The sequence below is a fragment of the Carlito syrichta genome, unplaced genomic scaffold (assembly GCF_000164805.1).
Source record: "Carlito syrichta isolate Samal-C Ts95f unplaced genomic scaffold, Tarsius_syrichta-2.0.1 Scaffold109629, whole genome shotgun sequence".
Classification (NCBI taxonomy): Eukaryota; Metazoa; Chordata; class Mammalia; order Primates; family Tarsiidae; genus Carlito; species Carlito syrichta.
The window spans coordinates 56,416-69,319 of NW_007053725.1; the positions used below are offsets into that span (position 1 = coordinate 56,416).

Consider the following 12,904-nt stretch of genomic DNA (forward strand, 5'->3'; position numbering starts at 1 on the left):
CAGAGAGGTTAGGAGGGAGGGAGGGGGATCCAGGCCCGCCCCCCTAATTGCCTGCTGCTTTCCTGGCAGGACTGCATTGGGACACCTCCCTTCCTCTCCACTTCCTTTTCCTCCTCCCATTCGCTGTCTCTTTCCCGACCCCCCAGTTTGGCCCTTCATAGTAAGAGGTCAGGATGTTTTCACACTTGGGAAATCTCATTCAAGAATTTTTGTCAATGGACAAGTCATAAGAAGCCCTTCCATTTCAGGGCTCGTTGACGTCACCAAGAGGCGATAAATATCTGTTGATATAATTGGATGTGAGATTCAGTGTTGAGATAGCAAAATTCTGCCCCTCGCTCCTTGGCAGGGCCCTATGATTTATGCAGGAGCAGAGGCAGCACGCAATCGAGCTGTCAAGAGAGCGTCAGCTTATTAGGCAAATGCTGCGTGCTTTCTGAAGGGGGTCGACGCTATAAAACCCACTCCAGGCTCTGGTGTGGAGAAAGTCGGAGCCCAAGTCCACTGAGAGACTGAGGGGAGAGAGGAGAGAGAAAGAAAAAGAGAGTGGGAACAGAAAGGAGAGGGGAAGAAAACCTCCAGAAAAAGCCCCGGAGACGTCCCTCTGCAGAGAGGCGGCAGCGCTCGGCTCACCTGCGCAGAGCCCGGTAAGGTAGGGAGCGCCTAGACGGGACCGCGCCACCAACTTTGCGCTGCCTGAGCCGCCTCGGAGTGCGCCGCCGAGCCGGCGGCCCCTGTGCCGGCTAGTGTGCACGTGTGTGTGTGTGTGTGTGTGTGTGTGTGTGTGTGTGTGTGTGTGTGTGTGTGTGCGCGCGCGTGTGTGTTCGCTGACTGTGTTAAGATTCCACCAGTAGCTGCGATGTGGCAAAAGCAGACTTAGACGGCTGTTCCTCACGACCCGAACTGCCAGCTACTCCTCGCTGACTGTATAAAGGACCCCCCGCCCCTGGCCCAATCTATCCCGACCCCCGAGAGCAGGCAGCAGAGGCAGGGTACAGAGAGAGGAGGGGGAGGCATTCGTTCTCAGTTTGGAAGAAAACGCTGAAATATCTGGAAGGGAGGTGGTCAGCGTGGCTGAGAACTTAAATTTGTGGCTCTTGTCTAGGCTCGGGGAAGTCTGCTCTAGGGTCGTGAAGAGGAGGACTCAGGGACCATCCCTTAGGGGTCTCCAAAGAAGCGTCCCGCCTGCCCGGCGAGGGCACGAGCTTTGGTGCCGAGCCCTCGCAGGGGTCCCTTTCCCGCTCGCCGGGCGCTTCAGCACCGCGGACAGCGCCCGCCCGATCCCCCGCGGCCAGAGCCGGCCAGGCGCGCCAGCGGGTGTCCCGGAGGAAGACCCCCGAGTGCACCTCCCAGCTGAGCTCAGCTCTGACCAACTCTCTCTCTCTCTCTCCCTCTCCCTCGTTCCGCCCTCTGCCCACCTCTGTGCCGCAGCCAGCGCCCCTAACATGCGGCTGCCGCTGCTCGTGTCCGCGGGCGTCCTGCTGGTGGCCCTCCTGCCCTGCTCGCCGTGCGGGGCCCTCCTGAGCCGGGGGCCGGTCCCGGGCGCCCGGCAGGCCCCGCCATCCCCCCGGCCCCTGGATTTCTTCCAGCCGCCGCCGCAGTCCGGGCAGCCCCGGCAGCCGCAGCCTCGGCCCGTCCTGCTCCGCATGGGAGAGGAGTACTTCCTCCGCCTGGGGAACCTCAACAAGGGCCCCGCCGCCGCCCCCGCGCCCGCGCCCGCCTCCTCGCTGCTCGCGGGCGGCAGCGGCAGCCGCCCCTCGCCGGACCCGGCGGCCGCCAACTTTTTCCGCGTGTTGCTGCCGCAGCTGCTGCCGCCTCGGCGCCCGCTCGACAGCCCCGCGGGTCTCGCGGAGCGCGGCGCCGAGAGCGCCCTCGGCGGCCACCAGGAGGCACCGGAGAGGGAGAGGCGGTCCGAGGAGCCTCCCATCTCCCTGGATCTCACCTTCCACCTTCTCCGGGAAGTCTTGGAAATGGCCAGGGCCGAGCAGTTGGCGCAGCAAGCTCACAGCAACAGGAAACTGATGGAGATTATTGGGAAATGAAATGGTGCGTTTGGCCAAAAAGATTCTGCGTTTAGCACACACACACGTTTGAAAAAAATTACAGTATTCTGTACCATAGCGCTGCTCTGATACCATTTGTTTATTTTTATATAGCTTGAAGCATAGAGGACGTACAGGGAGAGAGCCTATACCTCTTAACCAGCATGCACAAAGTGAATTCGCGTGCAGTAACAACGCAATGTTGTTCGTATTGTCTACTTTTAGTTCCCATTTCCAGATGTCTGTAGTGGTGTTTTAAAGAGAATGTAGACGTGGGAGGAAACGTTTCGAAGATGCAGACATAAGTCATCCGAACTGTTTTTGTTGTGGTTTGAGCCAAAGAGAATGCCATTCTCTGGGGTGGGTACGATGGAATCTGTAAGTTCTCCGAATTAACTTTTCTTGTGAACGTTTCAGTAATAAAACATCTTTCCAATCCTTGGTCAGTTTGTTTGTGTAAGAGAATGCTAAATATTTATATTTTTAATAAAAGCTGCAAAGGTAATCATGACTTTTTCCTCTTCAATGTTCATACACTGAAAATACTCTCAGCTCTTAACTGCCTCCAAATTGTCTCCAGCACAAGAAAAACAAAACAAAACAAAACAAAACTTCCTGCATTTTATTTTCTACTAAAAATACAAATTTATGCCAGTGGCTCCCACAGACCCTGCAATCTCCCTGGGCTCATCTCAGTACCTCAGATGACTCGTCTGAGGTTGAATCAAATAATTTGGGAAGTTACTTCCAGCTCTAGAATTTGACAGTTCTGTAAAGAAAAGATCAATTCATGGTGGAAATACCATTTAACCCTGATCGGTTATAAGATGTGAAATAATTGGGGAGAGTGGGGAAGGATGAAAGGAACAGAGAAGCGTTGAGGCAGGTGTTCCTCCAAACCATACAGCCAAAGTACTGCTTTTCTTTCTTTCTTTTTTCTTTATCAAACTACTATGTTGGTACTATAAAATAATTTTTTTCTAAGTTATTTTCTAAAGACTACTTCTAATAGGAGAAGCTTGATAACATCTTCCTTGGGACAACAAAATTTAGTTATTATAAAATGGCACTCAGAAAAAATTTTCCTTCAAAGAACATTGTGACTTCAGTAATTATACAAATACCCTCCACATTTATGTCTATGCCAATCTTAATCATTTTAATTCTTAGGAATATGAACTGGTTATTTTTTCACTTCTAAAACTGAACAGCACATCTAATTACTTTTGCAATGCATTTGCCTTTGGTGGTTTAGCTATGGCTTTAAAAATTCAATAAAATGTTTAATGTTTTAAAATTAATTTGTATGCAGATTCTTCTTCCCTTGGGAGCCTTGAAATATACTCAACTAGTGGATTAATAAGAAAATACAAAACACTGAATAAATAATTGTAAGACTAACTTTTTAAAAACAGCATTTATTTAAGATTCATACCAGGCAAAATTACACTTATGTTCTAAGGGAAGCATTATGGTGGGACAAATAAAGCATGATTTAAATATAAATATTGACTTTTAATGTGTGTATATATATTTAAATACATGCAGTTATTCTACAATTTACCACATTGGTGCCACAGTAGATACATGAGAAAGTGGACAGTTCTTGCTGGAAGGTCTTTATCAGTTAAAGTGCCTGATATATGACGAGCTGAAACTAAGATTAGAAAAATGCTTCCAGAGATGTCCTAGGCCTTCTGGACTATGAATGTGTCACCAAATTTAAAGAACACTTCTGGATATATATCCAGGGACTTCTATTAGGTAAAAGAGAAAAACTCGGTGAAACATTTCATAACTTTGGTCAATGATTTACCTTTCGTGCATATAGTGATAAATCAGTCACTTCTGAATTGTCTCTGAATTTCACTGACCACCTGCATTGGTTTTTTGTTGTTGTTGTTGTTTTAGTTTTGGTTTTTTTTGAGTTAGAGTCTCACTCTGTCACCCAGACTGGAGTGCAGTGGCTGCTTCCAGCCACTGCAGCCTCGACCTGCTGGGCTCCGGCGATCCTTCCGCCTCAGCCTTCCCAGTAGCCGGAATTACAGGCAGGCGCTACCATGCCCGGCTGATTTTTTTATTTATTGTAGAGATGAGGTCTCACTGCCTCGGCGGGTCTCGAACCCGCGGGCTCAGGCAATCCACTCACCTCAGCCTCCCAAAGGCGCGGGATTACAGGCTGAGCCACCGAGAGGAAAGAAAATAGGAGATACTGTGATATAGGAACAAAGAGTCATTATCTATTAGGATGAGAGTGTAGTGCCCACTTTTTTTAACACTTGCCACTTGTCATGGACGCACACACATACTATACCTACACACCCCACATAATGTTTCCCACACAATAAAAAAAACTTGCACAAAGTCCAGTTTCTTTTCTTTTTTTCCAGTGCTATGTGTTAGATAAGTCATCTGGAATTAATATTTGGGATTTTTATTTTTGGCAGAAATTCTGTTCGGAGGTCCCTTTCATCATCTGCATCATATTAATTTCACCTAGGCTCCCTGCTGCCTATGCGCACCTCAGCCAGGCAGACAGAGAGGTAGCAGTTGGAATGAACATCATTCATTTAGGGAGTTCAACCAGGAAAAGGAGAAGACATGGCGAGCTGGCTCAGAATCAGCTCCACTCCCACTCCCTGAAGCTGGAGCCTGTCCCTGGAGAGGAGGAGCCTCAAATCCAATCTGCAACAGAAGAAAATGTGAATCAGAAAAAGAAGAGGCTAGTCCCTTTTGGATTGGTTCAGTCATTTTTCTGGATGAAAGAAAGGATTATAATAATAATAATAGTTATTATTATTATTAGAGATGATGATTATTATTATTATTAGAGATGAAAAGCAAGCTCAGGTTATCTTGGCCATGGCCAAAAGCCATGAAAGTAATTCACACTTGTGATATAGAAAGGGACAACAGAATGCATGCAGTGGAGGGAAGTTCTTGGGAAAAAAGAGTCCAGGCTATTCTAGTTTTTTTTTTTTTTTTTGTCCATGTGTATATGATTAACTGAGTTGTCAGTCTTATTCCAATAGGAATTTGGGTTTAGAAAAGCCTGCATGATAAAAAAATAAATTCTAATTTAAATGACATTGCTATACTACATGACATTGCAGGGCATATTAATGTAATCCCTCCACTACTAAAGTAAGAAGTTTCTACCACAGATATATAATACTAAATATATATATGCATATATATCTAGTATGTGCATATAAGTTTATCTTCTTAGTATAGTTTTTGCAAAACTGTAGGTTTAGTTTTGAACAAATCATAAAGGGAAATTTTTTCCCTAGGTAATAAAATATGTATTTTTTTCTTATTTTGTTTCCTGGTCAATAAAATCTAATAAGAATACCTATATGAAATAATATCTAATATAATATTTTTTAAAAGATAACTGTCTTATTTTAAAGAGAGCTTGACAGGCACAGGTTGTGATTTTTGAACTCATTGATTAACCTAATGTCATAAATGAAATCTATTTATGCTGTTTTGAATTTTAAAAATAATAACTTAATGAAATGAGGGACAATTATAAGGAAGTCTTTCTGAAATGCAATTTAATTTTATGAACTCAAACTGTTTACATTTAAAGCTACCTTGACAAACACAGTTCTTCCTAGGAGAACTATGGATAAACAAATACAGTCTGATGACGTCACTGGTAAGACTATCCCATCAGATTAGAATGCCACTGATTTCAAAGCAATGAGGTAGACACATGCATTCAGCTCAGAAGCCCTGGGTGATTTTATGAAGCTGCTATATGAATGGACAATACCTGGTACAAGCAAAGCAGAACTTTGGTAAATATATTGTTTTATGGTCACTCTAAATAGTTTTGAGAACAAAATAAGTTCTTGGCCTGCACTTTCCCAGATTTTACCCTAAACATATGTTTAGAAATGATGTTTTAAGAGCAATAAAATAATACCAAGTCCTATGACTTTGGGATTATCTTTTGGCACTGCCATGGTTCTTTAAAAAGAACCATGAAATCATATTAGCCACAGTAGAAGAAAACAGAAGTGTGTAGTTTTCTATGAAAGAATAGTTGAGACATCAAGTGAAAATGGACTTTTAAAAAAGGGATTATGCTAGATTCTGTGGTAATGGGTTAGATAAGTCAATGTCCTTGAAATTGAAGTGGAATAAACACCATCCTGACAGAATCCTGTGCCAAGCTGTACACATCAAACTCTTCTCTTCTCTACCATAGTCACCTTAACCCTCACTAATCCTAAAAGAAAAAAAGCACAAGTGGTCTGGGTATAGCACTGATGTGTTAAAGACTTTTTTTAAAAAACAATTCAATATGAGTAAATAGTGAATTCTGCCTGGACAAATAGATCAATAGGGTCTATTTTGCAGGCTCTTTTACTTGAAGCAGTTTCTAATCTAGAGAAAAGTTCCATGACAGCTCTTCTCAAATATCTAAAGGATGAAACAAGTGGAGTAAGATATTTTCTGCAGAAGGATATAATTTTTGGGAAACTGCTGGTGGCTAACAAGCCACTACGACTGCTTTTGGAATGTGTATACATTTTTGTGCTTTTCTGTCCCAGAGATTAAAGTCTATCTTCCATTTCAAATGTTTTAGTTGTTAATACCTGATAGTCCCCAAGATTTGGGATTAAATAGTTTGGGTCTTCTTCTCTTACACCTCCATTTTTCGAGGCAGTTGTTAGGTTTTTCTCCAAACAATATAAACCCATATCATCTTTTAGAGAAGAAAATCCAGTGCTAGAGTGGGAGGTCAAGAGCAAAGATGATCCTGAGTACTTTTGGATGATCACCCCATCTCCTTGGTCTTATTTATATTAATGAAGGATCCACCAATGATCACAGCAAGAAAGTTCTATGCAAAAAGGTTTAGCCTAGTTTTAAGTCATAGATCAACCACTTATTAGTGGTATAACTTGGACAAGTTGCTTAACCTCTCTGAGCCATAGTTTTCTCTTCTGAAAAACAGAGATGAGGATCTACCCCACAAGGTTGTCATAAGGACTGAATAAATAAAGTAATGGACATAAAGCACTTTACATATGCCTCATTAATAGTAGGTCCCTCTCTCCCTCCTTCCCTTCCTTCCTTCCTCCTTTTCCTTTCATCCTTTTATTCCCTCTCTCCCTCCCTCTTTCCTTCCCTCTCTTCTTTCTTACAACAGTGAAAAGTCTCCTCTGTCACACAGAATCACCTGGGGACTGTTTGTAGCCAACTGTACACAACAGCACTGACTCCCAGTTAAGAAATACAATAGTATCTAAAATTGGACATCATTTATGTGATTTAATCCCTTGTATTATAACCATGGTCATCCATGACACTGACCAGTGTCTCTCCAAGAGACCCAACTATACATATGGTTACCTCATAAAGGAAGAGTGAATTAAAGATTTAGAAACCACCTTTTTGTAATCACAGCTAACCAAATCAAAAGTCCATCTTTTTTTCCTATAGTCTTCCCTAATATGTGTTCCCTCCAATAGTTTTCTAAATGCTAACTCTCCTCCATTACAGGAAGTACCGTTTCTTGGGAATAGTGATGTCCTACAAAACAGAATGAAGGACATAGAATTACAAGCACTGATCTCCATCTGCTTGGGGGGCTTGTCCTGCATTCTAGTTTAGTCTGACATGTATAAAAATGTGAACAAAGGATTGTTAGTCTTATATGACAGTCACACATCTGTTTAAGAACAGGGATATGTTCTGAAAAATGTATCACTGGACAATTTCATCATTGTACAAACACATTAGAGTGCACTTTCACAACCTAGATGGTATAGCCTACTACACACCTAGGCCATGTGATGTAGCCTGTTACTCCTAGGCTACAAACCTGTACAGCATGTTACTGCATGGAATGCTTTAGGCAATTGTAATGCAGTTGAGCACAACTCCATTATAATCTTATGGAAATATTATAATCTTGCATTGAACACTCAGGTCCATTGATAACCGAAATGTTACATGGCGCACGACTGCATTTCTAAATTTCACACATTTTCCTTAGGTAATGCAACAAACAAACAACCATCATTTAACACAGTGCTCTATCACTATGCAGCTACAAATAATTTGACAAATGACTTTTAGTCATAAAAAGAAACCAGGAAATAGAATAGAGAGGCACCATATTTCCTCTGTTTCAACAGTGAGATCCAATTCAATCAAGCTCCACAAAAGATGAGCAGAAGGGAGCGATATCATTTTGCTTAGTGGAGAAACTTCTTTTCTTGGATGAGCTTGCCCAGGGGCTCTGAGTAGTCACTCAGGAACTCAGACTCACTCAGAAACACCAAATCTTTGATTTTCCTTTGACTTTTTTTCCACCTGTTATTATCAAATGTCCTTTGAAAGGAAAAAATTAATATCAGATTATTAAGATACTATGGTGTCGTTTCACTCTACAGAAGAGCAGGGTGAGGCGAGGTGCTGCCACCGAGACCTTTGTGATGTGCAGGCACATCCTTGAAACTTATGTCATCTAGAGTAATTTCTTGTTGCTGGGGATTAAGGGGCATGCATTCTGCCAGAAACTTGTGGACATCTGTTTCTGTGCGCAGGAGAGTTCCAGGTTACAGACAATGTTTGCTTGACATGAACATTGCTCTACCATAAAAATGAAGGAAATTTGGCCACATGCTACAACATGGATGAAATACATGGTATTTTGAAAAAAATGCAAATTAGTTGCAAACATTAAAAAAATCAGGAGCTAGGATGTGATAAAATTGGAGCCCTTGTGCATTGTTGGTGGGAATGTAAAATGGTTCACAGCAGCTGCTCCGGAAAACAGTATGGAGGTTCCTCAAAAAATTAAACAGAGTTACCATGTGATTCAGCAATTCCACATCTCAGTACATACTCAACAGAATTGAAAGAAAAACTTTCCACAGATATTTGTACATCCATGTTTCACAGCAACTTTATTGATGATAGCTATGAGATAGAAGCAACCCAAGCATCCATCTGTGGAAAAATGGATCCAAAATGTGTGGTGTGTACAATGGAACATTGTTTGGCCTTAAAAAAAAAAGAGAGAGGAAGAAAATTCTGACAGGCTATAACATGGACGAGCCTTGAGGACCTTATGCTAAGTGAAATAAGCCAGACACACAAAACAAAACAAGTATGATTCCATTTACACGAGGTATCTGGAGTAGTCGAATTCACAGAAACAGAAAGTAGGACGGTGGTTAGCAGCGACTGGGGAAGGGTGAAATGGGGTGTTGGTGTTTCATGAGCATAGAGTTTCTGTTGTGCAAGATGAGAAAGTTCTAGCAATTGGTTGCACAGCAGAGTAGGGTTGTGCCTTGGACCGGTGATGCCCCCTCCTCCTGTTTGACTTGAGTCATGGCGCCCAGCACTCCCTTTGCCTCCCCTGCTCCAAGGCTGGTCGAGCTGCTGGTTATCACTGTGCTTGTACAGTTGCTATGCTCGGAGCAGAATTAAGAGGAAAGCAAATGATGACTTGTATTTATGCCTCTATCAACATTTTCCTCTTAACTGGCCAGCTTTTTCATTCATGTTACCTTCTTGGCTTCTAAAGGTACACAAGTTGTTGCTCTTAATGGAAGGTTATTTTTTTTAGTATGAAGGTGTCAAAGAAAATAAAGGAAATGCTCACTAGATACTTTGGCTTAATTTTTACGCTAAATATGATGATCTTTTTTAAAGTAAGCCAAAGTGTGTCTTGTGGCAAGATTTTTGTCTATGAAACCATGAAACTGCCTTCAGAGTTCATCTGAGGGCAGAAGAGTCCTGGGCACTTAGCAGAGGGGAAACAACTGGGTGTAGATTGGTGAACATGTGCTTGTTTGGGCTTCGGGGTTAATACCAGCAGTCCTCTTTACCTAAATGTATCTTGCCTCACATGATCTGCTGAATGAAACTAAACAGATGTTTTCCTGACATTCACTCTGGCACAAGTCTGCATAACTACAGTTAGGAAGGCCATTTTTTTAAAGCTGGCCCAAAGTAGAAGAGTGAGCTTATTTTTGCCAGTGACTAGAGCCCTCAGGCTGTCCCTAAGCTTCTCAGGACCTCCATGGAATACCCACATCAGCCCTTCTCCAAGTGATCATTTTCTACATCATCCATGACTCTGTGACTCTGACCCACTCAAATTTACCTATCTTATATTCCATTCCCTCAGACTCAACCAAGAGATAGTAATCAAGCTGATAAAATACATTCCAACTAAGACATTAATGAATGATGGTGGCTTAATGTATACCCCCATCAGATAACATTTTACCTAGAAATGTCCATTCTTAATCCTGAGGGATAAATGATTCCAGGCCGAGAGGAAATTGGGGACGGTGAGAAAAACTGTGTCCAGGCCCCTACATCTGGGCTGCCATCTCTTCAATCTCTGAGTGCCGCAGTGAATGTCAATCAGAAATTCAACCTGAAAGAGGATCTGGGTACCCATGCCAAATGCCAGTCTTTCTAGGTCAATTCGAAAGAACCCTTGTCCATCTGTAATGAAATCCATTTGCCCTAAAGGAATGTGGATAGGAAGGGTAAGGCTAGGTTTGAGGCTGCTGAGTGGGCAACCACCCAGTATCCATCCTGCACCTGCTAAGCTGGGGCACAGAATCAAAGCCAGATGCTGGAAACAGGTGTGAGTAGGAAGACTGAGATCATGCTTATAATGTTGATTCAGAAAGACCAACCCGAGGGTTGACCTCCTCCCCTACTAAGCATTCCTGAGCTTCAGGCCCTTGGATAACTTAAGTATTACAGATTCCTCACTGGGAAGGAGAGTACAACCAAGAACCCGGGTCAGTGTCCAGTGGTGAGAAGTAACTGAGGTACTGTCAATGCTCACAGCCAAGGGTCTAAGCCTTGGAAACTGTTAGGCAGCTTTGCCATCATGGGCATCTCTTTCACAGGAGTGCAGATGTTTCTGCTTGGGGCAGAGCAATCAAGATATGTAAGGAATAAAGCACAGAGTTGTGAAAATGCAGTAACACTCTTTATGAATGTTAGAGTAAGCAGAAAATAAGAACCCCTAAAAAGAACTCTGGCAGGAAAACGCTCACTAAAAAGCTTTTTTTCTTGGGAGGATTTGTAGCCCAGAGTAAGTTCCTGAGGTCCATCAAATAAGAAGAAAGTAGACTCGTTCACTCACTTTTTCTTAACCTGCAGAGGATGGTGTGGTAGGTTCTGTTAACTTGTTTCAAACATGGTGTCTGGGAATTGATGGGATTAGGTTTCAGGGTAGGTTCTGGATGTTGATATTACAGGCTGGTAAGAACTTACAGCCAGCTTTCTTCTCAGACAGGGATCTGACAATTGCGTGTCCTGTTGAGAGTCTATGTGTGTTCACACCCTTTCTGAAAAAAGGAATGAATTATAAAGAATTGTATTATTAACTTTTCAGTGACAGAGTTTCTTTACTTTTTGTGAGGCAAACAGGCCAAACAGATTGTCCTCAAGAGCCATGGGAATGCAACAGTATTATTATGCCCAGTTTATAGATGAGAAAATTCAGACTCAGGAAATTTGAAGACCTTGCTCAAAGTAACTCTAAGGATAAAGGGTTGTTAATTGTGACCATAAATTTCAAGGGAAAGTGGGACAGTTGGTGCCCAGGGGACAAGGCAGACCCCACCACTGGAAGGCAGATAGACAGGCAAGTTGTTGGCAGCATGGGATGCAACTCAAGAATTGGATTTTCCTCATTTGCAAGGGAAGGCCACATCCTTACAAGCAGTGGAGACCTAGAAACGACCAACTTGGGCTTCCTGAGGCTGTCCTGATCTGTCATGAGAGGCTAGTCCACGCAGAGGAGGCCCTGGTCATATCAACCCAGGTGAAGTGAGGATGCATTCGTTTTTCTTACATGGTGCGGTGGCTTCCACTACACTGAGTACTACACTCCATGGTGGAGGACAAGAGGTCAGATGGCAGCAAGCTCCCAGCTGCTCTGTGACCCTGAACAAGTCATGCATCCTCCAGGATCCTTGTTTTCTTCCCCCATAAAATGGAAGTTTAACAGTACCTGCTGTAGAGGGCTGTTGTGAGGTTTTTGCTTCTGTTTTGTAGAGACTAGGTCTCGCTATGTTACCCAGGTTGGTCTTAAACTCCTGGGTTCAAATGATCCTCTCACCTTGGCCTCCCAAAGTGCTGGGATTACAGGCATGAGCCACTGTGCCTGGTCTGTTGTGAAGTTTAAGTGAGAGAAACTCTACAAAAGACTTAGTAGATGATAAAACAATGTGCATACATTAGTTAGAGTCACTACCATCTGTCATCAGTTTTTTAAAATGAAATCACAAAGTGATAGATTAACTCTTCATTTCATGAGCTAGAGTAGGGAAAAAAGTGTGCCATGGAAATCACTGAGAGACACAAATAAAGACAGAAAAAACCCACAGGATGCATAACGCTAACGAGGGTCTTAGGTTAAATCAGAATAATACACAATTTGAAAACACAGGAAGCAAAGCACAGCTAGCTATGTCATAATAACTCCCCCAGAGAGCTCTCCCCCTGCCTGTGTTCATGGAATTGTAGAGCAGTAGGCACAGGTTGCCAGGGGAAATGAATTCATTACACTGCTCACACACAACTTACATTATATTTCCCTCTTTAAGATGGATACATCCATTGTAACTTCCTATTAAAGTGACATTTACTTAGGACGCTATTTGTTCCTGAAAAATGTCGTCTACAATTTTAGTATCGATATTTTTTTTTCCTTCTAGCAAAAACCTCAAATTGACAGATAATAGGATGTCATTTTCCCAGCAGAATAAGAAGTCTGGAAAAATAAAATTGCAGTTGTAGGATACAAATGAAAAAGCATTAATGGTGTTAATGTAATGATCACATTCAAACTTACTTGT

The 12,904-nt window shown here is 42.7% G+C and overlaps 2 protein-coding genes across 4 annotated transcripts in view; one reads left to right on the top strand and one right to left on the bottom strand.

Moving 5' to 3' along the window:
* The first annotated feature begins 221 nt into the window (after positions 1 to 221).
* CRH (corticotropin releasing hormone) lies at positions 222 to 2,547 on the top strand. Its single transcript, XM_008068545.2, has 2 exons — positions 222 to 652; positions 1,432 to 2,547. Exon 2 carries the CDS (start codon positions 1,446 to 1,448, stop codon positions 2,040 to 2,042), a length of 597 nt encoding a protein of 198 aa, XP_008066736.1. The 5' UTR covers positions 222 to 652; positions 1,432 to 1,445; the 3' UTR covers positions 2,043 to 2,547.
* Positions 2,548 to 4,439: 1,892 nt separating this feature from the next.
* The window catches only part of TRIM55 (tripartite motif containing 55), a 48,330-nt gene continuing 39,865 nt past the window's right edge, over positions 4,440 to 12,904 (bottom strand). For all 3 annotated transcript variants that reach the window (XM_008068568.2, XM_008068562.2, XM_008068557.2), the window contains one exon: positions 4,440 to 4,727. In XM_008068568.2, the coding sequence (XP_008066759.1) occupies positions 4,605 to 4,727 (123 nt within the window). In that variant the 3' untranslated portion in view covers positions 4,440 to 4,604. The remainder of the gene's footprint in view (positions 4,728 to 12,904) is intronic.

Excerpts from the sequence above, each read along its gene's own strand:
- CRH (XM_008068545.2), top strand. The coding sequence starts at position 1,446 with ATGCGGCTGCCGCTGCTCGTGTCCGCGGGCGTCCTGCTGGTGGCCCTC.